Source organism: Talpa europaea (genome assembly GCF_964194135.1).
Source record: "Talpa europaea genome assembly, chromosome: 7".
NCBI lineage: Eukaryota > Metazoa > Chordata > Mammalia > Eulipotyphla > Talpidae > Talpa > Talpa europaea.
The window spans coordinates 122,607,392-122,632,861 of NC_140074.1; the positions used below are offsets into that span (position 1 = coordinate 122,607,392).

At 58.8% G+C, this 25,470-nt stretch overlaps 1 protein-coding gene across 8 annotated transcripts; it reads left to right on the top strand.

Moving 5' to 3' along the window:
• Nucleotides 1–2,204: 2,204 nt before the first annotated feature.
• FMNL1 (formin like 1) lies at nucleotides 2,205–25,406 on the top strand (the record flags this gene model as incomplete). 8 transcript variants are annotated; one of them, XM_084236505.1, is made up of 26 exons in its annotated part: nucleotides 2,205–2,351; nucleotides 10,435–10,518; nucleotides 11,947–12,060; nucleotides 12,707–12,780; nucleotides 13,200–13,283; nucleotides 13,628–13,762; nucleotides 15,399–15,531; nucleotides 16,486–16,562; nucleotides 16,786–16,879; nucleotides 17,323–17,397; nucleotides 17,671–17,781; nucleotides 18,838–18,987; nucleotides 19,552–19,653; nucleotides 19,822–20,065; nucleotides 20,312–20,602; nucleotides 20,764–20,888; nucleotides 21,477–21,679; nucleotides 22,142–22,376; nucleotides 22,562–22,630; nucleotides 23,120–23,200; nucleotides 23,280–23,409; nucleotides 23,552–23,715; nucleotides 23,981–24,082; nucleotides 24,234–24,329; nucleotides 24,596–24,716; nucleotides 25,220–25,406. In XM_084236505.1, 26 exons carry the CDS (start codon nucleotides 2,205–2,207, stop codon nucleotides 25,321–25,323), a joined length of 3,345 nt encoding a protein of 1,114 aa, XP_084092631.1. The 8 variants fall into 8 exon arrangements, with proteins under 8 accessions (XP_084092631.1, XP_084092632.1, XP_084092633.1 ...); XM_084236506.1 differs by having other exon boundaries at nucleotides 20,327–20,602; XM_084236507.1 differs by having other exon boundaries at nucleotides 15,423–15,531.
• Nucleotides 25,407–25,470: the final 64 nt, after the last annotated feature.

A 25,470-nucleotide genomic window follows, 5' to 3' on the forward strand; every position in this document is an offset into this window, starting at 1 on the left:
CATGAACACCTGGCCCACTGGCTGCCGGGTAGCAGACACTCTCCAGATGTGTTGAGCGTCTGTGCTTGGCTAGGCGCTGAGCAGCTCAGGGCTGGGACACTTCTGTCTGCCACAGAATCTCTGGGAGTGGGCATGGTGTGGGCATGGTGTGGGCACACAGCTGTGCGAAGCTAAAGCTTGCTGGAAAGAGACTGTCCGTTGGGAGGTCAGGATTTACATTTCTAAAAAAAAAAGAAAAAACAGGAGTCCTAGCTAATCTCAAGGGCAAGAACCCAAGAGCAAGACTCCAGGCTGTCTAGGCTGGAAGCTAGTGCAGTGGGCAAGAATGGACCCCCTTCCCAGCGCGCCCAAGGCGGATCCTGCTTTGTCTTACTGAGGAGGGGTCCCCTACTGGGACATGAAACTAATGCATGAGATTAACACCCAACCTTGTGACCTTGGCAGAAGAAAGGCTTAAATCAGGTCATTCTGGGGAAGGGGCTGGCTCTTCCCAGGGCCTCCCTTAAGACAGGAGAATTACCTTCCCAGCTCCTGCTTAATCTCGTTTCAGTGGTTCTGATTTTGAGAGGGAGGATAGGAGGAAAAGGAGGCTATAAAGGAAGGGGACACGGATGACCTCTGGCCTGGCTTATGGAAAATCCAGGGCTCATCAATGGGTCCTCCTTCCTCAGTGCCTTGGTAGTGCAGGGAGGGGTCAATTGGGGGTCCTCACACATAAATGGGGAACAAGAGGAGCAACTGAAAGAAAAGGGCTTACATTTAGGCTGCAGAGTGTGGCCAGCCCTGGGGTTCTACACCTTCCTTCCCTGCCCCCCCCCCCCCCAGCGCTTACCCTCTGATCCAAGCAGGATAAGACCGTGGTGAGGGGCGAAGACAGCGGCTCTAAGCAGTGTAGATTTGGGAGGTGGACAGAGAAGCAGCCGTTTCTGCCACTAAATAGCTGTGTGTTGGTGGGCCAGTCACTAACCCGCCCAGCCTCCTTTTGCAGGTCCTGTGCATGAGGTTACAATACCTGCCTTACCTGCTCATGGTCAGGATGAATGACAGAGACCTCTGCGAGCATTTCTGCAATTGCCAGACAACAGGGACTGTTATTCTCCAAGGAGAGAGGCCACCCTAAGTCTCTGGAGGTGACAGCATCAAGAAGATTGTTCCCCTCCGCGGAGCCAGCTCCTTTCCAGCCTAAATGCCGGTTTTAATCCTCCCAGCCCACCCCCCCCTTCTCCTTGAGACCGCTCGAGCTTCCCAGCGCGGAGCCTGCCCTTTTCCTGGGGCTCCCACATCCTCCAACCACAGCGGAGTTGGTCCAGGGTGGGACAGGTCGCGGGTGTCTGCTGGCCTGGTTCTGCGCCCCCTACCCTGCTTTGGGGTTCGCCTTTGCAGATGGTTCTCTCTGGTCCTCAGCTCATCTCTGGGTTAAACACAAGAGGAGAGAAACAAGGGTTGGGGGACCTGGAAGGGGGTTTCCTCTTCTCGGTAGGAGACCAGAGAAGGGGACGCAGCCCTTGCGCCCCAACGCCACACGGTCCCGCGTCTCCAAGCCGGGTGCAAATTCTCCACCCGGAGGTTTGCCCCTCCCGTGCCCAGGCCGCGACCCTTTGCAGACCCCGCCAATCCCGGTCTCCCCGAGCGCCGGAGCCTGCGGTTCTAGGACCCGGAGGCGCCGCCGAGCGCGCGGCCGCCGTCTCTGCCTCGCCCGGGTCGCCTCCCGCTCGGGCAGGTGAGGCGGCGCGGGCCGCCCCCTCTGCGGCAGGTGAACCGGGCCGGCAGCCCCTCCCGCGGCGCCATGGCTGCGGCCGACCCCGGGCCGGCGCCCTGCGCCCGGGGCCCGCCCCCTCCCTCCAGCCCGCCCCCCCGGGGCCGGGTGCGCCGCGGCGGCTGCGAAATGCGGTTTGCGCGCACGGGGAGCGGCAGCAGAAGTTAGAGTCGCCGAGGGGGGAGCCCGCGCCGCAGCTTCCTGCCCCCGGCCCAGCCCTCCGGCCCCCGCGGCTGCAGCCTGACTTCCTCCCCCCGCGCCTGGCCGCCGCCGGCAGCTCCCCCGGCCGCCCCGATGGGACGCCGCGCCCCGGCCCCCGCGCGCCTCTGAGCCCAGCCCGCCGCCCGCGCCGCCCGCCTCGCCCCCCGGGCCGGAGCCTCGCCCCCGGCCCCCCGGAAAGCTGGATTTCCGAGGCTGGAGGCGCCTGACCGGCTGGGTGGGGACCACCATGGGCAACGCGGCCGGCAGCGCGGAGCAGCCCGCGGGCCCCACCGTGCCGTCCCCCAAGCAGCCCGCGACACCCAAGCAGCCCGCGGCACCCAAGCAGCCGATGCCCGCGGCCGGAGAGCTGGAGGAGAGGTTCAGCCGGGTGCTGGTGAGTGTGACCCGCCCCGCGCAGGGCGCGGGCGGGGGGCGGCGGGGGCTCGGCGCGCGTCCCCGCCCTCGGGGGCTCAGGTGCCGCTTGGAGATCCCCGGCCCGGTGACAGCCCCGCCATGGGTGGGAGTGACTGTGGCTTCTCTCACAGTGACTTAGCACTCTGCACCCCAAACTTTCTTCTGCAATCGCCCAGTTTTCCTCCCCAAGACACCCCCTCCCGCCGCGTTCCTGGGTCTAAAGGTCTGAAAAATGTCCTGTGAGGAAGTTGGGAGTGGAGCACGTGAGGGGGGTCCCGGCACCCCCTTCCTCACCGTTCCCAGGCGCGGCCACCCGGCGCCCGCAGGGTCTGGAGCATCCGCCTGCGTCTCGGGGTCAAAGATGGAAGGGGTTACATTTTGACCTCCTGGGAGCTGGAGACCCGCTGGAGGTGCTTGCTCCTGATTTGGTGGTGCCTGGGCTGCTGGGAGCTGCATGTCAGCGCGTGCAGAGGGGTGTCTGCGTTCTTCTACCCCCATCTGCCCCGAGAGATTCCTGGTGGGTCCTTATCTCCAGCATCCACTCCTACCCACTCAAGGGATTCAGGCTAGGAAGGGAGGCTGGGGGTGAGTCGGTCATGCTGGATTGGGGTGGGGTGGGAATCTGGAAGCTCCCTCCTCACTGTCTCCTCCTAGGAACTGGGGAGCCATCAGCTCAGGCTGAGTCTGGAGGCTGTCAGCATGTTTGGTGATGTGGGGACTCCAGATCAAAGCCAGGGCTCCCTAAGTCTTGGTGGCAGGCAGAAGTTGGGAGGGGAAGGGCCCCTTATTCTCACTTCCTTCTCCTACCTCAGTCTGTCCCAGGCTCCCTCTGTAAGTGATTGTCTGGCGGCCTGTCTGGGATCATCAGCCTTCCTTGCCGGACATGGGTGACAGGCAAACAAGGCTGTGCTTTTCCCCAGAGGCACTTCCCAGGCGGCCACTGCAGGTCCAAGGGTGGGGTCCGAGGGAGGCCAGGCAGCTGAGGGATGCTGGCTGCTGTCAGGCTCAATTCTTCCTCCCTCCACCTCCTTGACATCATTTCCCCTCCCCTGGCCAGTTCTTAGGCCACACTTGCCAGCTCCTCTGCGCGGCCCCTCCTAACAGTTCCTGCAAATCTTGGCTGCTGCCCCCTCCCAAGAGGAAGGCCAAGAGGGTTTTGGAGGCTGTATGGGCTGGGCTGCGCTGGGGTCCGGTGGAACCTCGTGAAGGCACCTTACTTGACCAGGAGACAAGGAGGGACTCTGAGGGATACTCCATACCAGGATGGGCCCTGAATCACCCCCTCTTTCCTCCTGTTCCTTGTTCCCCAAACCCAGGGACTGGCACAGCTGAACTAGTTGAGCAGATGGGGAAGAGGGGAGAATAAGGAGACACAGTCTTTGGGGGCCATCTGGGGAGCCTGGGTTGGTGGTGGATCCCTGGACCCCTGCCAACCTGATGGGGGGGATAGGTCTGTCCCCCCAGTGTGTGCCTGTGGAAGGGGGCGGGCAGCTTCTCAGAGTGAGGCCCAGGCCCTGGTGGATGCTCATTTACACCGCTGGTGGGGAAAAGCCGTGTGAATAATTCAGACCAGTGGAAAGTCCAAAAGTCAATCAGTGAGGCTCTGACGCCTGCATGGACTCAATTGCCCTTTTAGACGTCACTCTGGTTTGGGAGCTGGCCCACCCTCCCACTCGGAGCCCCTTAGCACCCGGTGCAGGGTGGAGGCCCAGAGCTGGGTCTTAGAGGGTGTTGCGGTGGAGAAAGGGGTGGTTAGAAATCTAGGGCAGCAGCTCTCCCTCCCCCTGCCCCCTAGAGGTTCATCGTGCACACCCCCCCCCCCCAGCCCCTAGGAGCCCCAGTGTGTTTACACTTCACCTTCTTCCTGGGGAGGGATCGGTCTGTTCCTTGTCCTATTGTAGGCAGAACACACCCAATTCAAGGGGCTTGGCTAGGAATGGCCTCTAGGAGTCCTGTCCTTAGTGAATGGCTAAGAGAAGAGCCTGCTGGGGTCCCTCAGGGTTCCCATTCTTGTTGGGAGAGGCTAGCCCTCCCTTGGGCCCCATCACATGGCCTCAGGGAGTCTCTTCATTTACTCAGTCTTTTCATCCTTTGTGGGCAGTAGGCTCCCCAAACCCTAAGCCACTCCTCTCCTGCCTCTGGGACCCCTCTTGTGGGTGAGGGGTTCCCTCCCCAAGGCTGGCAGCCAGACAGGAGACAGGAGCCAAACAGGGGATGGGCAGCCTTCTCCCATGCCAGGGGGGTAGGAGGATGGGGGCAACCTTTCCAAGGAGGCCATGAGAAAGAGGGGGTGCCCATACTTATAATGGGAGTGGGTGGGGAGGAAGAGCAGGTTGAGCCAGGGTTTTAGGCTGCTGCCTTAGCAACAGTGGAGGAGCAATGGCTGCCCTGGCGACACGTGCCCGCTGCGGTGGTGGGAGAACCCGCCAGCCTGACTGCGCATGCGGCCACGGGTGGGTGTTGCCTGGTCACTTCAGACCTTACCCTGTAGGTTAGGCTTGGGGACGGCAGTGCACACTTTCCAGGCCTCCCAGAAGGTCCATGCTTATGGCAGGGTGTAGGACACCCTTGATGTGACTGGGCAGGGCTGGGCAGAACCTGTAACCTTGGGGCACAGAGATCAAGGAAAAGGTGCCCATGATGTGCCTGAGGCTGAGAGTGATTCTGGCCTCCAAGAGGCCAATGGCTGAGCCAGTGGTTGAGCCATTTGGAGAGGGCTCAGTACCCTGGGATGTCCTTAGCGTGTGCACAAGGATGCGGGCACCTGGCCAGGCTACGTGGGGAGGTCAGTACGATTCCAAGAAAGGTGGGGAGTTCTGCTTTCAGCCAGACCCCTTCCCTTCTTAGACTGGTGGTGAAGGGACAGGGTGAGGAGAATGCCTCTCTCTGTCTGCCTGCAACCCTGGTACTGCTTCCTTGGCCTGCTCCCTCCTCTGGGGTAAGACGGAGGGAGTGTGGGGGCATGTATCTTGGGGTCACTCAGGCCCTGTGCTCCCATCTCTGGAATATCTTACTTGGCGGTTCCGAATGGATTATGGCCATGTGGTCAGGTGTAGGGCTGGGCCGAGTCTGTGGGGTGACATTCCCAGCCGGCAGGGCTGGCACGCACTGACCCTGGAGGCCGGGGATGTGGTGGGCATGATTCACAGTGACATCTGGGAGCAGTTGGCAAAGAGCAGGGTGAGATGGGCAGGAGCAGGTGGAGCTGCTTAGGGGCCACCTCTGCATTTTCCCTGGGAACTTGGAGCTCTGGAAGGTGGCCGTCCTGCCTCTGAGTAGGGCAGGAGTTACTTATGGGGTAGAGCAGCTTCCTGGGCCTGGTGGTCATGGAGTTTGGGGTTTGAGTATTGTCGTCGCCCTTTATTACCTGTGTGACCTTGAATGAATTGGCTCACGCCTCTGAGCATCAGTATCCTCCTGTGCCCAAGGAGAAGGATATTGGTGTGTGCCAGGCTCTGAGGACTGCTGAGGGCAGTGAATAGTGCTTAGCCCCGGCCCTGGCAGAGCAAGTGCTCCAGGAACACCCATGCTGGGAGGAGCAGTGATGTGGGGGTCATCTGGTCCTCGAAAGAGCCAGACCCTTCCTCTCCCCTCCCTCCCCTCCCTTACCCATACCAGCCAGGTTGCCCCGGAGCCCTCAGGCCAGGGTGCCTCCCTGCCATCATGCAGGTCCAGGTCGGCAGCAGCAGTGGGGCCTAGACTGAAAGCTGCCTGAGGCCGGAAACCACCAAAGGGAGGGCCCACCTCTTCTGAAGGGTGGGGCAGCGGTGTGCTAACGGTAGCTGTGTGCACATGGGGAGGGGGTGGGGAGGCCTCCACTTCCCTCTGAGAGAGGTTGTGCTGGTGGGGGGGGTTCCCCAGTGAGTAAGAGCGAAGTATGGGCAACAACAGGAAGTGCAGGGTGCTGGGTGGCAGGAAATGGGGTGGCTGTTCCTGGTTCCTCAGATGGGGGTCTGGGGCCAGGCTGACTGCTGACGTGTGGGGACCAGGACCCACATTTCTCATTTCTGTCTTTCCCCCTTTTCCCAAGAAAACTGAGTGTTCTTACCAGCTTGCCAGCTGGGTCCCCTTGGACATGCACTTGATCACTCTGTGCCTCAGTTTCTAGTTTGTGAATTGGGCTTTACCTTGAAGTCATGTTGTTGAGGCTCAAATAGGGGAACAGATGTAAAGCACTTAGGATGACGGGTGGGGGGTGCTGGTGGTGGTTATCGTCCTGGTTTGCTTTCCTCAGCCTGGATTCTGGGCGGTGCCTGCGCCGCGCTTCCCGTCCCACTTGTGCTTGTTTCTGCCCTGGGGAGCCTTAAACTCTGATGGAAGAGGCTGTTAGCTTTTTTGAGGTTCTCAGCACCTAAGTCTACAGCTGGGTTACCCTGCATCCCATCTTAAGCCTGGGATTGCTTATAAGAGCTCCAGAAAAATCTATATGCCGGAATTTTAAAAAGTGGATAAAATTGATTGTTTTTGGAGATGCGCTGAGAGTTCTAAAACCAAGGTTGAGGCATGTAGAGGGGGTGGGGGGAGATGGATGGGGAAGTGGGGAGTGGAGGACAGAGCTGGCATCTTGGCCCACGCGCTGTGAAACCCCTGTGGGGCTGGTCTGAGATTGGGGTTGATGTCCAAGTGCAAGGGCATCCTGCGGCTGGGGAGCCCCGCCTCAAGGGGGAGGGTGGGCAGGTGGGCAGGTGTGTTGGGACAGAGACTCTGCCAAACTGATAGTGAAACTAGGGGTGTGGCTGTGTCCGATCCCCGTGGGTCTCCAGGGGCATCTCCCCAGATGTCAGCATTAGGGGGTGGCCTCTAGCCTGGCTGAGGCTAGAGGCCCCTCTGGTACCCAGGAAGGTAGGATCAGGGAGGGAGGAGAATGATCTCCGCACATTCCAACAGGAAGAGTGGGGACCATCTCCTTTTTTGTGGGTACCCCTAAAAGACAAATCTCCCTCTTCCTCTGGCTCAAAGTGTTGAGGGCAGCGGGGAGAAGGTTTAAAGAGGCAATTCACTTTAGGTCAAGCCCTGGAGAGAGGCCTGTTTAATCTGGGTATTTTACACACTTCTGCTCGCCACGCCATCCCCCACCTTGGGGTCTGCAGTAGAGGCCTCCCTGCTCCTAATCTGTGAAATGCCTCTTTAGAGGTTACTAAAGAGTAATATTACGTCAAAACACAAAAGTGGGTGCTTGCAGGAGCTCTGTGAGGCAGGAGGAAGTCCACCCATTCTGTGGAGGAGGAAACAGGCTCACGGAGGCCAAGAAGCTGTAGACCCAGGAAGGCGCAGAGCCTGGGTCTTCTGATCTGGCTGTGGCTCCTCCACATCTCAGCTGCCCCTCCTCCGTCCCCTCACATGAGGCAGGTGTACCCCCACAAACACCCCTTGACTTCCCTGTCATGTCCTGTCCTACGGAGCCCCGAGCCCCGTCAGCCAACCTTCCACTTGCCATGCAGCCCAGCCTCATGGTGCCACCTCCTGGCTGAGGCTCTGGGTCTGGGGGTCTGTTCCCATTTTCCAGGACGGCCTCATCCCACCGTGAGTGAGTGGCATTGGCTGGCCCCTCTCCCACTCCCTAAGGTGCCCGTCTCCTCGGTGGGCACAGCCGAGGAGCAGCTGCTAATTAGCGCTCAGCGCTGTCAGAGCTATTTCTGATTTCCGAGCCTAAATTTAGCCCGTCTGGCAGGCTGGCATGTGTGCCCAGGGGGCCTGAGGGGGCCCAAGTGGAGAAGGGGCAAAGGGCGTCCTGCTCCCCACCACTATTGGGACAGGTGTGCTGACCCCCAGAGGGGTGTCCCCACCCACCCGGGAGCAGCCTGAACCCTCCTGCAGGGGTGGACCAGCGCGCTGGTTCTGGGAGCTCCTGGCTCCAAGCCAGCCAGCTCCCCTCTTACAGGATTCTTAACCTTGGGCAGGTCACTAAACTCATCTGAGCCTGCACCTGTGAGATGGGATAATAGGACACCAGTCATGGTGGCAGGATGGCAGCGGGCCCCTGTGTGTGGGCTCAGAACCACGCCCAGCATGGTGAGCAAAACTGGCTACCACTGCCAGGGGTCATTATTATGACTAGTGGCTGCTTCTAAATGTGCCACTGGGGCCATTCCAGGAGCCAACACAGGTCCCTGGGGTGGGCAGAGGCTCAGAAAGACCACCTATGAAGTGACTGGCCCCTCTTAGACTGAGGTGGGGGCTCAGCCACCACCCCACCCCTCTCCCTACTTCCCCTTTCCCCCTCAGCCCTACCCAGGCCTCTGTGGGGTGGCAAAGGATTAGGAAGAGACCAGGGAGAGAGAGAGGGGTGAGAGTGAGGCCCAACCCCAGAGTCCCTTCCTGGGAGACCCTGGCCTGGTGGGTGCTCTGGCTGTGGCAGGTTGGCCCAGACACCCCCCACCCCCGCAATAGGACCCTACTCCCACCATGAGACAGCAGCAGTTTCCTCATTCCAGGCTCACTTTCGCAAGGGCAGAGGAATGACGAATCTCCATCCCTGGCGGGCTTGAGCGGGGCCTGGTGGATGGTCAATTTCACCTCTCAAGCAGGCCAGCAGGAAAGCTTGGGCAACATGGGCCAAGAGCACCCAGCTTCCTGTTGTCTGTGGCTGACCTATGGCAGTGATTTTTGGGGTGAGGTCTGGTCAGAGCCCCAGAACTAGGCCCAGCACCCTAGAGAGGAAGCTGGCTGAGGAATCTGGGGTGGGTGTGGCTCCCTCTCTACTCCAGCTGTGACCTCAGGCCATGTGACTGGGGAGGTGTAGTCTGAGCCTCTAGCTGGAGCTGGGGCTGGTGACTGGGCCTCCTGGACTCCGGATTGGGGCTCTGTGGTACTCCCCTTCCCCAGGGGACACTTAGAGCTCTTTTAGGGTAAGAACTGATTATGAGGCCTGACACAGAGTAGACCCTCACTAAACCTAGGGTTCACTGAATTGGGGTGAGCTGGCATCATCTTTTGGCTCTAGGAGAGACATGCCAGATCCTGAGGGGTCCAGGGAGGCCCTAGTCTTGGAAGCTTATGGTGATTCCTCACCCCCAGGTGGGACCTCTATGCCTGCTCTGTGGGGGAGAATCTTGATAGAGACACCTCGACTTTTGCAGCCAGGGGAGGGGAACCAAGCAGAGCAAAACTGACTTTTCTCCACTCAGAGGGGAGTCCTGGCCAGGGCGTGGCACCACAACCCTGTGTTGACTGGGGTCCCTTGCTCCCCTGGTGGCTTGCCCTTCCCCAGGATGCCCTGGTGACACAGGAACTCCCTCCCCAGCTGGTCCCCACCCAAATGACCCCCTGATCGCAGATGGGAGAATGAGTCTAGAGGTGTCTGAAGTCCCCAGGAAGTTAGGCTGAGCACCCCCACGCCTGTGTCCATGCCAGGTCTGCCAGGAGGCTGTGAGGACAGAGCCCTGTCCCTGGAGTCAGACCCAGCATCCTATAATAATAATAAAAAAAAAAAAATAGGGGCCTCCCCGGTGGCGCAGCGGTTGAGCGCTGGGTTGCAAAGCTGCCTGCGGCCTCTGCGGCGCCGGTTCAATCCCTGGCTGCTCCCCGGCCACCAAAGGAGGGTCCCACATGGCGCGCAGACCTCTCCTGCCGCCCGCTGCTCCCCTCAGCAGTGTACTTCGGTCCTTCTGCCTGCTCTGCTCCCTGCTCTGGCTCTGGTGAATTCTCTCACCCTCCCGCGCTTCTGACTGTACCCAGTGCATGTATAAACCAAACAAACAAACAAATAAATAAAACATGCCTCTATAAAAAAATAATAATAAAAAAAATAAAAGAACAACACAAAAAAGAAAAAAAGCAACAACAAAAAAGAAAGATAAACACAAAACCAAGTCCCAGCATCCCTTCGGGAGAGCTGAGCGGTGGGGCCCGGGGAAAAGTGCACCCCCTCTGGGCCTGGGTTTCTCATTGGCTCAGGCTGCTCGTTGCTGGGGTGAGAGGGACTCGGTTCACGTGGGTGACAGACGTGCCAGGGGCCTGGCCTCCAGGCCTACCAGGGGCCTGGCTTGCTCAGCGGTGCCAGGCTCCCCTCCCCCTCATGGGGCCCGGACTCGGGGTTTTCACCTGTCATTCCTCTTCCCCAGAACTGCATGAACCTGCCCCCAGACAAGGTCCAGCTGCTGAGACAGTATGACAATGAGAAGAAGTGGGAGCTCATCTGTGACCAGGTGGGTACCAGGCCCTGCCTGCCATCATCAGGCCCCTCTGCCCCCTGGGGCTGGCAGGGGTGGGGCTCCGCCATGCTGCCCTTAGGACTAACACCCAGCCCAGACCGATGGGGAGGTGCTGGGTCATCTGCAGGACTCTGGAACCCCCTGTCTTGCACATGGCTGTCCTCAGGGACCTGAAGAGCTGGCAGGCGCTAGTCCAGGTGTAGCTGAGCATCCGGGAGCAGCCTCTGGTGACCCTCCAGCTCTGGACTGGACAAGAGCAGCACTTCTTCATTTGCCCCCAGGGGAAGAGGGGAGGATGGGGTGGGCATCCTTGTCCTCCTTTTACGGTGGGTCCAGAAGAGCTGTGGTTACCCAAGCAGCACCCCAAAGCCAACCAGTTCCCCAGTAGTGGAGTGGGAGCTAGAAGCCCTGCCTCCAGTGCCCAGCCTGGGTTTGCGGGTTCCATGGGCCTACTTGGCAGCGCAGCCCTTCCAGCTTCTAGGCTGCTGTCCATGGTAGCCGGGAAGCCCCCTCCACCTGCTGGGTGGGGCCTTGGCTGCCGCTGTGGTTTGGTGAGGGAGGGACGCCTATGGCTGTGGCGGCTGGGGGTGGGGCGTTGAGGAGCAGGGAGCCTCCCCTGGGAGTCAGGCCTAGGCCTTCTGCTCCTGCTAATGGAACAGGATGGGATGAGCTGGCTACACAGGAGTCTAGGGGGTAAGGACTGGGCTGTGGGGAGTGGGTGGGGAGCAGCCTCCACAGGCTTTGGGGTGGTGGTCAGGGGTCTTTGCCGCTTGGCCTGGCATCTCAGTTTGGGGACTCAAAAGCCTGGGGGAAGTGGAGCTGAAGGGGTTTGAGTTGGGAGGGATGGAGCTCCTTTGGTTAAGGGACTCTGATGTGTGATGTGGCCCCTGACTCTGCGAGTGGCTACTGGAGCCCTGACTGGGACTGGGGCTGAGGAGTTGCTTTAGTGAACACAGGAGGTGAGCACACAGCACCAACACTGGGAACTGGAGCCCTGGGGGGGCCTCATCCTGCAGAGGCACTAGGCCCCTTTAAGGCCCCTCCAGAGTGCTCTTCCTTCCTGTGCCCCCAGCTGTGGTCTGGGCTCTGGTCCATGGGGGACTGTAGCCAGCCTGTAGGAGTACCCCCAGCCCCCAGGCTAGGGCGCATGGCTGGACCGACCCCCCCCCCCAAACCACTCCTGGGCTATGCTAGGGCTGTGGTCAGTGAGGCCATAGTGAGGGGGGAGGCTGGGCCTGGGGTTGGTGTCTTTTAAAGCAGCCTGGTGGATTGTTTCTACCTTTGGCATTTCATGGGGGTCTTCAGACGGTCTGGGACCTCGGATCAGAGCTGAGAATGGGACACTGGGCTGAGAGGGCTGGTCATCACTTGCCCTGCGGTAGCTCTGGCTGGTTCCCTGCACACCTCTCTCCTTCCACCCAGGAGCGGTTTCAAGTGAAGAACCCCCCCACAGCATATATCCAGAAGCTGAGGAGCTATGTGGACACGGGTGGGGTCAGCCGGAAGGTAGCAGCTGATTGGATGTCCAACCTGGGGGTACACGTTTCCCTCCTTTTCCTCCGTCCTTTCCCCCTACACCTTCAGGGCAGCTGGAGGGACTGAGTACAAGCGTTTCTGCACGCTTCTGTGGCTGTGCGAATGAGTGTGTGTGGATTTATGAGGAAGGCCCGGGCACGCCCTTCTGCAGGCTCCTGTGCGTATCCCGGGTGTGCTTACACTGTCCACGTGTGTTATGAGTATAGTGGGTGTGTACCTGCTCCCATGCATCGATGCACAAGTGTGTGCCACGCATATACTTTTGCGTCTGTACATGCATATGTGTGCGTACCCTTGAGTCCGTGTGTGTCCTTGTATGGATGTGTGGGTACCTTATGTCTATGTATCTAGGGTGCTTGTGTATGGATGTGCGTGGTGAGGGTGTCCCTCCCGTCTGTGCATTGCGTGTGTGGCTCCCGCCTGTGCGAGGGCGTGCGTGTGCGCCCTGCCTGTCTGTGCACGGAGGAGTGCTCAAGACTGAGAATGCGTATGCTGCAGGGCAGGTGTGTGGAGGTGGTGGGGGAGGCTGACGTGAAAGGCCAGTTGTGGGGGGAAGGCAGGAGCTGCTGACTACAGCCTTGGGGCTCGGAGGGCCTGTGTGAGAATCGGGCTCCACCCACCAGACTCCCCTATTTTTGGCCCCCAGTTTAAGAGGCGAGTTCAGGAGTCCACACAGGTGCTGCGGGAGCTGGAGATCTCCCTGAGGACCAATCACATTGGGTGAGCCAGGGCTCAGGTCTCCCTCTGCGGGGGGTGGGGGGGTGGAGGGGTGGCGCCTAGGACAACTCTTCTCCAGGGAGTCCTGGGGCTTCCCCTTCTTACCCCTCCCTCTCTCCTTTCCTCCCTCCCTCCCTCCCCCAGAGCACCAGCTGTACCCGTGGGCCACTAGGGATTGGGTGTCCTGGACAGCTTCCCTGCCTCCTCCTCTGCCCACCCTCTGCCTGCCCCTTGAGGCATGGCTGGGAGATGGATCCTGCCTGTACCCACCCCTTGGCATCCCCGAGTATCACTGGGTCTTCTGAGGCTGGTGGATTTCTTCCTGGGGGAAGAGCGCCCCAAGGGCCCTTGCTGTGGTTGTGCTGTGCCCACTCTGGGCAGTTCCTTTTCCAAGCTGGAACTCAGGCCCCTGTGCCCTGCAGGTGGGTGCAGGAGTTCCTCAACGAGGAGAACCGTGGCCTGGATGTGCTCCTCGAGTATCTGGCCTTTGCTCAGTGCTCTGTCACGTAAGCCCCCCACATCTCTCCTGCTGTTCCTCTGGGTTTTGATCCCCCGCTGTGCCTCACTTCACCCCCCTCCTCTGGCCATTGCCAAGCCTGGAACCCTGTGCTTGGGCCTGAGGGCTGTGTCTTCCCGAAGGCTGCTTGCCGTGGTCAGGGAGGGTGTGGCCAGCTGGGCCCAGGAGGCTGCTCTTCTGTTCCACTGCTCCCCTCCCCCTCCTCTGCCCAGCACAGCACCAGGAACAAGCCTCCTCCGCCCCCTCATCTCTCCTGCAGATCTGCCTCTCCACATTGTGCCCCAACCCTCTCTGAGCGCCCCGCAACCTCCTCCTACCCCCCCCCCACTGCAGGTATGACATGGAGAGCACAGACAATGGGACCCCGGGCTCAGAGAAGAGCAAGCCCCTGGAGCAGTCGGTGGAGGACCTCAGCAGGAGCCCTCAGCCAGGACCAGCACAGCCCAAGAGTCGTCACCTGACCATCAAGTACGTGGGCCCCTAGGAGGTGATGAGTCCCTAGATCTGAGTCAGCCAGCACCCCCCCCCCACCGCCCAGCCCCTGGCATGGAGATCAGAATAAGGGCCTCAAACAGGGCTGGGAGGTGGGTGTGTTAAGAAGCCTTTGGGGTGGGCATCTAGAAGCGGGAATCTGGTTGGGTCTGGGATAAAGAGGGGGTTTCTGTGCCGGTGGGACCCCCCTTGTACCCATCTAACCCCCTCTTTTCTCCCGTGCGGCCTCCAGGTGCCCCCCTTCTCCCCGGTACGTAGCCACCTGCATGCATGTCTGGTCGGCTCCCGGGGTGGCGGTGGGGTTGGAAGAGGTGCTGAACTCACACCTGGGCTCAGCTGCTGGGGAGTGGGCAGCCCATCCTCATTTAGGGGGCCTGGGTTGTTGCCTCAGGGTCTTGATGCTGATGAGTCTTGAGGGGAAGCCCAGATTTCTTCTCCCACCTGGTCAGGTCCCCTAGACTTTCAAGTGGTGGGTACACCCCCCAAGTAGGGCCCTGCTGGGAGGTGGGGAGAAGAAAGAAGACAGCTCGGCGCCTTCTATAGAGCCCCGGCTTCCTTCTTGCCCACTTTGGGTCTAGGAGACCAACTTCATTTGAAGCCCCAAACTCTATGATTTTTTTGTTCATTCATTCAACAAACACTTTTTAGCATTTACTATGTGTCAGGCAAGTGGTAGATGCTCAGGAGACTGATTACCCTGCCCCTGGGAGCCCTCAGTAGAGGACAATGACAGGTTGTCACTGGAGGTGTGACTGGAGCTCTGAGAAGGGAGGTGGCCATGGCCTGAGGCATCAGGAAGGCCTCTCAGAAGAGATGGAGCTAGAACTATGTCTTGCAGATGGATATGGGCTCTTTAGGCAACCGGGAAGGGCATTCTAGGTAGAAGGAACAGCATGAGAAAAGACTTGTGGCTTTTTTGAGCAATGAAAAGAGAAGGGCGCTATGGCAGGTAGAAGGAGGTGCAGGGCCTCCAAGGGTTGGAAACAGGATAGAATTGTCGAGGAAGCTGACATGGAATCACGATTGGGGGTTCTGCAATAATAACAAAACCACATACTTTTGACTGAGATTTACCCAGCACTCTCATGGAAAACTTGCTATGTGCTCAGTTCAAGGGCCCAACAACCTTATCGGGAAGGTATTATCATAATTGTTCCTATTTTATAAATGAGGAAACTGAGGCACAGGCTATTAAGTAACTAGCCTACTGAGTGGTGAGCTGGGATTAGAACCCACATACTCGAAATTCAGGCCCCCTCTCACCATGGAGGAGAAGGTCCTGCAGCCATGAGCGCCACCTTGTGGACAGCACTTCCATGGCCATTTCCAAGCTAGGCCTGTCCTTTCTCTCTGTGGGCTGTGTACTCACATCCTCCGTTTTAGTGCCAAGTTGCGGATGAGGGTCTTTGCTTTCCTGATTCCCCTCTTTGCCTCCCCCCAGCATGCCAGGCCCTGGTCTACGGACTGAGGAAGCCTTCCAGCCCTCAACTGGCCTCTTTGGTTGGGTAGATGGGAAGCAGTGGCTAGAGGTTCCAGATGGGCCCCTGCTTGCTCCAGAGGTCATCTGGGTGGTACAGGGAACAGGAAGCTGGGTTTGGGACTCTGATCCCAGCTGCCTCCCCTCCACCCTGCCCAGGCTGACCCCGGCCCACAGCAGGAAGACCCTGCGGAATTCCCGCATCGTCAGCCAGAAGGACGATGTTCATGTCTGCATCATGTGCTTGCGGGCCATCATGAACTACCAGGTAGCCATGGGCACAGGGACACAGGGAGTCTGGGACCCCGGGGGGAGGGCCAGCAGCCTAAGCTGCTGAAGTTCTCAGACCAACTATCTTGGGCATCTTTGGGGACTGGGGTATTAGCTCAGGGTCTCGAGGTTGACAAGTCTTGAGAGAAGCCTGGATTTCTGTCTCCACCTGACTGAGTCCCCTAGGTACCCTGGGCATGGCTTACGTGTTGACGTAGGCACATCCACCAAGAAGGGCTGGATGCCAGGTGCACAGGTAGAGCAGCTCTGGGTTATTTCCTTTGGAGGGGTGATGATGAAACTAGTCCCCCCTCAGTCCTTTGAGGACTCTCTGTGTCCAAGGTGATGAGTCCTGACATAGATGACTGGATCAAGAAGATGTGGTGGATATATACACCATGGAATATTACTCAGCAATCTAAAAAGATAAACTCATGCCATTCATAGTAACACGGATGGAGCTGGAAGGGATTATGCTCAGTAAAATAAGACAGAAAGAAAAAGAAAAATATCGGATGGTTTCACTTATAGGAGGAATGTAGAGGAACCAAATAAGGGATCAGGGAAAAAAAGCAATTATAATAAATTAAAAATCAAAATCAACAGACAACTATATATCAGACATTCTGCAGAGGAGGAGGAGGGGGAAGGGAAGAGCACAAGGGACTGTTGTGAGGGTGCACGGGTGAATGGGTGGTGGGAATTTCACGGGGACTACGCCTGCGAGGAGAAAGCATACATTGTACAAAAATGAAAAATAATGTTAAATATATATTAAAAAAATAAAGAGGGGCACCAGGCTTTGGATATTGAGAACTGGTTGGGTATAAAGACCTTCCTAAGTCTGAGGACAGCTAGAGACCAGAATGGCTGGCACTAATGCTGGAGCAGCTGGGCTGGGAGGGTGCTGGCAGCCCTGGCAGCTGGCAGCTGACCTCTCCTGTCTTCCCAGTCTGGCTTCAGCCTTGTCATGAACCACCCAGCCTGTGTCAATGAGATTGCTTTGAGTCTCAACAACAAGAACCCCAGGTGAGATCTAGGCCTAATTCTCTCCATATCTAGCTGCTCCTCCTGCTTACCCCCTTTGCCTGCTCTGTCTCCAAGCTCTCCAGGCTGCACTGGCTCACTCCATCCCTGCCTTGAGATCCCCTTCTCATCAGCAGCTCCCTGTCCTCTCCCTATCAGGCCCATGTGCCCCTTTGCTGCAGGGTGTGCCTGTCCTTAAGAGAGTATGTCTTCTCTCTCTCCCCAGAACCAAGGCTCTGGTGCTGGAGCTGCTGGCAGCTGTGTGCCTGGTGCGGGGAGGACATGACATCATCCTTGCGGCCTTTGATCACTTCAAGGAGGTATCAGAGCCCCTTGCCCTCTGCTTGGAGCCCGGTTGCTGAAAATTGTGGCCTCTTTAGGAGGCAGCTGGGGACATCGAATGGACATCTGGGGAGCATCTGGGATGGGGAAGTTCTGAAGGGAAAGTGATACATCAATGGACAAGAGAAACAAGACAGGAGAGATAAACAATAAATAAACAAATTACATTGTTAGGAAATAACAGATGTGGAGGGGAAAAGAGCAGGGTGCTGTGGGGGAGGGGAGGGCTTGCAGGGGGGCCGGCAGCCTGGTTGAGAGGTGAGACTAGTAAAGCTGTTTGGGAAGCAGGGGCTTGGCCTGGGGGCTATTTTGTGGAAGAACAGACCAGGCTGATGGGATTGCAAGTGCAAAGGCCCTGAGGTGGGAATGAGTGGAATGGGAGAGGGGGAGCTATGAGAGATGAGCATCCCCTCCTACTTAGGTGTGTGGGGAGCAGCATCGCTTTGAAAAGCTGATGGAGTATTTCCGGAATGAGGACAGCAATATCGACTTCATGGTGAGCTCAGCCTGCACAGCGCCAGCCTCAGGTGCCAGAGCAGCCAGGGGCCTTGGAACTGGCTCCTCTTTGCTCCTGCTGTGCAACAGGACTGAGTGGTTGGTGGGGGAGGAGTGAATGTCAGAGGGGAGAGGTTGGAGGGAGGGGGCACAACTGAATTAGAGTGAGAAATGTGGAGGAAGGGCAACTTGGGATAAATGGGCTTGAAGGCATTGAGAATCCCCCACCCCCAGAGGATCACAGGCCTGCTCATGTCTCACACCCCTGCCCCAGGTGGCCTGTATGCAATTCATCAACATCGTGGTGCATTCGGTGGAGAACATGAACTTTCGTGTCTTCCTGCAATATGAGTTCACCCACCTGGGCCTGGACCTGTACTTGGAGGTGAGCCCTGCACTCCCCCCAGATTCAACTGTTGCCTCCTGCAGAGTGGGGCTCAATGGTGAGCAGCAGGAGCAGTGCTGGGGTCAGGTCCCCCTGGGTTCAAATCCTGGTTCTGCTACTTCCTAACCCCTGTGAACCTGAGTCTCAGTTTTCCCATCTATTAAATTGGAGAATCATAGAAGTCAGAATGATTCCCAATGCGTAGAGCAGTGCCTGCTGCATAATAGACACCTGGCCCCTGTTGCTGTTATTGCAGGAACTAGAATAGGCTGTAAGGCACCCTGGCTCTGGCTCTGCGAGCACAGCTTCAAGTAGGGGCTTGGACTTGAGCACATAATGGGGAGTGCAAGATATTGGGCCAAAGAGGGAGCTGGCTCATGCTGGTCATGGGGGTTCTTGCTGTGGGGAAGTAGGCAGAGGGGGCTTGGTGCTTCCTGGCCCAGCCTGAGCAGAGAAGCTTCAGCCTTCTTCCTGATTCCTTTGGGAGCCTTCCAGGAAGAGCAGGGCTTCTGGAGGATTTTTGAAAGTCAGCATTAACAAAAGGTAAAAAACAGGTTGGAGTGATTTATCCATACAATGGACTATTAGTTGGCCATCAAAAGGAAATCAGTACATGTACCTACATGAATGCACCTGAAAATCATTATGCTAAGTGGAAAAAACCTGACACAAAAGGCTACATATTGTATGATTCCTTATACGAAATGTCCAGCATAGGTAGATTCATAGATACAGAAACAGGTGGTTGCCAGAGGCTAGCTGAGTAGAGAATGGGGGAGTGACTATTTTTATGAGTAGAGATTTTCTTTTTGAGTAATGAGAATGGTCTGGAATTAGTAGTGATGGTTACACATCCTTGTGAATATACTAAAAGCTACTGAATTGTACACTTGATAATAGTGAGTTTTATGATATGTGAATTATATCTCAATAAAAAATAAAAAAAATGCAGGCTGGGGCTCAGGCCTCTTCCTCTGGACTCTGGTGGTGAATGGGGACATGTTGGAAAGCCCCCTCACGCAGGGCTTCACCCTTTTCCTTCCATCTGGGAGACAGAAGCTTCGGCTCACGGAGAGTGACAAGCTGCAGGTGCAGATTCAGGCGTACCTGGACAATGTGTTTGATGTGGGCACGCTGCTGGAGGAGACTGAGACCAAGAATGCTGTGCTGGAGCACATGGAGGAGTTGCAGGAGCAGGTGACCCTGGTGAGAGCAGCTCCTGAACTCAGCCCAGCACATAGTAGGCCCACAGGGATCCACACTGGCACCAAGCTCTGGACCTCAAACACTCATTTTAGGTGTGGATTGGGGGTGGCTATCTGTCTGGTCCCTGAATTGACCTGGATTCAAATCCTGACCTTTGGGGTCTTTCTCAATAAGTGTTGGACCAGCAAGGAGTTGGACCAGTGTGGAAGGCAGGCCCCTTCTTGTCCAGCTCAGACCCGGGGTCTCCCCCCGCCAATGTTTCCTCCTCACCTCTGGCCCTCCACTTCATCAGACCCGGGGTCTCCCCAGACCAATATTTCCCCCCCACCTCTGCCCCTCCACTTCATCAGTGGTTCTTTGCTGTCCCCTCCGGTGAGGGCTGCAGTGCTCTCTCCTTGCCTCACCTGCTGGGGTTCAAGAGCCAGGCTCGCCGCCCCCACCCCAGGCTAAGCAAACCCGGAAGCCTCCCCCACCCCTCCAGGCAGGCAAGCCTGATGCCGCCCCCTCACCGGCGGTACCAGTGCCCGGCTGCGGGTGGGAGCTCACCATGTGCCGGTGCCACAGCTGACAGAGAAGCTTCGGGACGCGGAGAACGACTCCATGGCCAAGATCGCGGAGCTGGAAAAGCAGCTAAGCCATGCCCGGAAGGAGCTGGAGACCCTGCGGGTGAGGCTGGGGCGCGGGCCGGGCCCGGGGGAGCGTGGGGTCCCAAGAACAGAGCAGCGGGGGCTTCTAGGCTTGTCACCTCCCTCCACCGCGGCGAGAGGATGGGGGTTCTGTGCCCGCGAGTGGACAGTGACTCGCCCCCTAACCCCACCCGCCCCGGGCTTGCAGGAGCGCTACTGCGAGTCCGCCCTCGCGCTGACCTCCAGGCGTCCCCCCGAGCCCGAGAAAGTGCCTGCCGCGGCGCGGCCCTCCGCCCTGGAGCTCAAGGTGGAGGAGCTGGAGGAGAAGGGGTTAATCCGCATCCTGCGGGGGCCCGGGGACGCCGTCTCCATTGAGATCCTTCCGGTCGCTGTGGCAACTCCCAGCAGCGATGCCCCGACTCCGGGGGTGTCCACCGGCTCCCCCAGCCCAGGTGCGCAGCGCGTCACGCTCGGCGGGGGGGGGGGGGTCGGGACGCCGCGAGGGCGAGCCGGGGACGTGCCCGCGGGGGCGCGGGGACCGGTGGGGCGGTGGGCTCGGGCCGGGGCGTGGCGCGCGCAGGTGAGGGAGCGGGGCGTGGGCCCCGGGCGCAGGCTCGGGGCGGGGAGCGCGACGCGGTCACCTAATCAGAGAAGCTGACCGCGCCCTGCCCTTCCCGGTTCTCTCTCGTCGGGCTCAGATCTCCCACCAGCAGCGGAACCAGTTCCCGGAGCAGCACCCCCACCGCCGCCCCCTCTGCCCGGCCTCCCCCCGCAGCAGGAAGCCCCGCCCCTGGCCCCGCCCCCGGCCCCGCCCCTCCCGGGCACCGCGGAGCCCCCGCCCCCACCGCCGCCGCCTGGAGACCAGCCGCCCCCACCCCCGCCGCCACCCCCGCCGCTTGGCACCGAGGGGCCGGTGCCTCCGCCGCCCCCACCTCCTCCAGGAGGTGCCTCTGATGCCCTTGGGGGGGCCGGCCCAGAAATGGGTTCAGGTGAGTGGCCCGCCTAGCGCGGGAGGGCGCCTCCAGCCCCGGGGGTCCAGGGTCCGGTCAGGGCACCTCCCGCCTGCACTGTCAGGCCTCGCTGAGCCTGGGCCCCACCAGATACCCCGCCCCCTGTCACCCCAGTGCTCACGACTCCCTCCCTGTCCCAGGAGTGAAGGCCAAGAAACCCATCCAGACCAAGTTCAGAATGCCTCTCTTAAACTGGGTGGCCCTGAAGCCCAGCCAGATCACAGGCACCGTCTTCACGGAGCTCAATGATGAGAAGGTGCTGCAGGTGAGTGGCCCTGTCTTGCTCCTGGCAGGTGCCAGAGGAGGAGGAGACACACCTGGATGGGGCTGGGCTCTGCGGTGGTGGTCGTCTCCACTGCATTTTACAGATGACCTGGAGGCGGAGGGGTGGGTGTTAAGCCAGACTGGGTTAGTGCATGGAGTAGGCAGAATATCCTGACCACCCTGGAGCCTTCCCCCTCCATCCCTGCGGAGGAGCACATCCCTTCCAAAGTTTGGCCTCTCCTTTCAGTCCCCTTCCCACTTGCCTACAGACAGCCAGGGCCTCAGCTCTTCTAATTCCACTTCTGTTTTTCTAAAAGGGTTGTGTTCTCTGGCCACCAGGCCATTGGACATGCTCTTCCCTTCTGTACTCAGGTGATAATGGCTTGAAGCCTGGGTTCCCTCAGTTGGGTACTGCTCCTCTTCCACCTCAATGCCCCTGCGTGTCTTCCCTGTGTCCCCCGTCAGGGTCCGTGGTCAAGCCGGGTTACTGGTTTGTTTCTCCTGGTCATGGCTGGATGGGTGGCTCTAGCACCAGCACAGCCCTCAGCCAGGAGAGTACCAGAGCCACCTCCTCTCCCTGTGCCCTTAGGAGCTGGACATGAGTGACTTTGAGGAACAGTTCAAGACTAAGTCCCAAGGTCCCAGCCTGGACCTCAGTTCTCTCAAGGTGAAGGCAGCCCAGAAGGCCCCCAGCCAGGCCACACTCATTGAGGCCAACCGGGCCAAGAACCTGGCCATCACTCTACGCAAGGGCAACCTGGGCGCTGACCGCATCTGCCAGGCCATCGAGACGTGAGTATCCCCTCCCTGAGCTGGGGGCAGCCCAGGTCCTTGGCCCGACCAGGGTCATCAGGTCTAGTGAGAGTCCAATGATAGGACAGAGTCCACCAGTTTCATACCAAGCCTAGCCAGGGAATAGGTGGGGAAGCGTGTTCCCTTTCAAGCCGGGAAAATTGAGGCCACACTGTGAGCCCATGCCCGGACTCAGACGTTCCCATTCCTTCCTTGCCTGCTTGCCCAGCTATGGGCACTCAGACCCAGGAGTTGGCAGTGGGGATCCACCACTGATACATGATGGGGACCCTGGGCTTCCCAGCTCCCAACTTCCTTTGACTCTTACCTCTTGTTCCCTGAAGTTGTTGGCAAATAGAGAATGCTGAAGTCCCTTTATTCAGTCAAGGAGGGGAGTGGGTAGTCCTGCTCTCAAGAAATGGGGAGTGTGGAGTGATGCCTGACCCCCTTCATGCCCACCAGGTATGACCTTCAAGTCCTTGGCGTGGACTTCCTGGAGCTGCTCACGCGCTTCCTGCCCACTGAGTATGAGCGCAGCCTCATCGCCCGCTTTGAGCGGGAGCAGCGGCCTCTGGAGGAGCTGTCAGAGGAGGACCGCTTCATGCTGCGCTTCAGTCGCATCCCGCGCCTGTCCGAGCGCATGGCCACGCTCACCTTTCTGGGCAACTTCCCGGACACCGTCCAGCTGCTCATGCCGGTGGGCAAGGCTGATGGGATAAGTGGCCTGGGGTGGGGCCTGAGTCTGGAGGCTGCTCCAGATTGGACTCTAAGAGGGCATTTGGGGGTACCTGAGCTTGCAGTGGGGAATCTGGGGCTGAGCCTGCTATGGGCTCGCCCTCCACTATGCCCCAATTTACCTTGCCTCCTGCATCCCATCCTTAGCAACTGAATGCCATCATTGCAGCCTCCATGTCCATCAAGTCCTCTGACAAACTCCGTCAGATCCTGGAGGTAAGTGCTTAGGGCCAGGGTCTGGGAACAGGGGCCCATCCAAGATTCCTTGCCTGTTCTGGGTTCTGAGGCGGTGGCCCAGGCTCCACCCCATACACCTAGGATGCAACAAATGTGTCCCCACAGCTCATATACATGTGCAGAAGGACAAAGTGGGCTTGGGGGCCATGTCACCCCCCTCTGGGGACTGCTGTGTGATTAGCAGAGTGCCACACCTGTGGCGTCTAGGGGACCACTGGAAATGGCTGTTAGAAACGGTGACCCCACAGCCTAGGAGATGGAAATGGATAAGGTCAGATGTGCTGCTGTGTTAGCTGTGCACGTCACACACACAGGCGTGAACACGCGCCATGGACCCGAGGGGGCCGAGCAAGAGTGCTGTGTGTGGGACTTGCTCTTTGCTACCTTTTCTCCTTGTGCCATTTGTACCTTAGGGGGTTTGCTCAGCCCTGGCATCCTGCTGAGAGCCCCCCTTCTCCCCACCCCCAGATTGTCCTGGCCTTTGGCAACTACATGAATAGCAGCAAGCGTGGAGCAGCCTATGGCTTCCGGCTCCAGAGTCTGGATGTGGTGAGGGGGATAAGAGGAGTCCCTGACCTGGGGGATGGGGGTGGCTGGTGGCCTGTGACTGACACTAGGTTCTGTGCAGCTGCTGGAGATGAAGTCGACGGACCGCAAGCAGACCCTGCTGCACTACCTGGTGAAGGTCATTGCTGAGAAGTACCCACAGCTCACAGGCTTCCACAGTGACCTGCACTTCCTGGACAAGGCAGGCTCAGGTATGGGTGGGGGCGCCCAGTCCTTGGGTGCAGGGAGGGACTCACCTTGGGGATGTGGATATGGGTTGAGAGAAAGCAAGAGGCCCCAAGGACATAATTGGATGGAATGCTGCCACTCTGATCCCCTGCCTTTCCCCCCCAGTGTCCCTGGACAGCGTCCTAGGGGACGTGCGGTCCCTGCAGCGAGGCCTGGAGTTGACACAGCGGGAGTTTGTGCGACAGGACGACTGTGTGGTGCTCAAGGAATTCCTGAGGACCAACTCGCCTACCATGGATAAGATGCTGGCAGACAGCAAGACGGCTCAGGTGGGCTGGGATTGGCCTGTTCTGGAGGTGGGAAGGCTGCGATGGGGGGTGAAGGACTATCTATTTGGGGTTGTATATATAGTCAAAGCCTGGAGGGGCTTGGCCGTAACAGGGAGACCTTGGAGGATGGAATAGGAGTGAGGGGCCACCTGCCTGGAGCAGCAGAGATGTAGTGACCAGTATTGAGGGTGTCCAGAACAGCGGTTGGACTCCGGGGCGGAGGGGGTGGTGGTCTGTGCTGGGGGCTGATAAGCTGTGCCTGCAGGAGGCCTACGAGTCTGTGGTGGAGTACTTCGGAGAGAACCCCAAGACCACGTCTCCCTCCATGTTCTTTTCCCTCTTTAGCCGCTTCGTCAAGGCCTACAAGGTATGTGTGCCTGGTGGGCAAGCTGGGGCCCCTGCAAGGCATTGCAGCCCCTGCATGTGGGCAGTGGGAGGAGTGTGGGTTTTTCTGTCTAGGGGGTGGGATGGGGATGGGAAGGCTCCCCTCTCATGGAGACCCACCTTGACCCCCTCAGAAAGCTGAGCAGGAGGTGGAACAGTGGAAAAAAGAAGCAGCTGCCCAGGAAGCAGGTGCTGACACCCCAGGCAGAGGGGAACCTTCAGCACCCAAGGTAGGTATCTGTCTCTGAGCTTGGCACTGGGTTGCAGGGATGCTTGGTATCCTCATCCCTAAGACCTGGCCCTTTTCCACATGCTCATTTTTATGGACAAGCCCGGCATGAGGCAAGAATGGTGTCCTAGCAGCCTGGGATGGCAATGGGTTCCTCTTGCTTAAGCTAGTTGCTCTTTCAGTGGGGGACCAGGCAGGTGTTCTAGGGTGTGGTGGCATGGGGATGGGGGTTCTGGAACTGGAGCTGTAAACCCTCATCCCTCCTAGTCCCCGCCTAAGGCCCGGCGGCAACAGATGGACCTCATCTCTGAACTGAAACGGAGGCAGCAGAAGGAGCCACTCATTTATGAGAGTGATAGGGATGGGGCCATTGAAGACATCATCACAGGTGAGGGCTTGACCAGGCCTGGCCTGTCCACAGTCTGTCCTGCTACTCTGTCTTCCATCCACACCCCCACTTTGAGGGTCTGGCTGCCTCACTGCCTCTTGCTACTTTTGCTCTCTTTTTCTCCTTTCTCTACCTCCTCCTCCTGCCCCACCCCCCAGTGCTCAAGACAGTGCCCTTCACTGCCCGCACCGGCAAGAGGACGTCCAGGCTCCTCTGTGAGGCCAGCCTGGGAGAGGAGATCCCTCTGTAGCCCCCCAGGTACCTGGATGGCCTGGCCTCTGATCCCAGTGGCTGCCCGCAGCCCTGAAGGAGAGTCATGCTGTGCTCCCCTGGTCCATGCATGAATGGGATGTGCTTGAGGGGGTTGTGGGTAAATCTAAGTAGTCCCCCCTCCCACATGCATACAACTTGGGGTCTCTAGGAGGGTGAGCTCGTGCCCTGGAGTGGTGGTCCCAGCCCCGGCAGACTCCTGAAGGGTAAACGTGTCTCCTCTTTACTGCCAGATCTGCGGAACCAGCCCTATATCCGAGCAGATACAGGTCGACGAAGCGCTCGCAGGCGCACCCCAGGACCCCCCCTACAGGTCACCTCCGACCTCTCGCTGTAACAGCTGTTGGCACAGATGGACTCTGTGGGGTGGGGGAGAGGAAGTCAAGGCTCAAAAGTGGTCTTCAGGTAGCATGTGCAGTGTAGCCCTCTCCAGACCCAGGGGTACACTTCACTTCACACCTCCATTTTGCCACTGGGGGGCAGC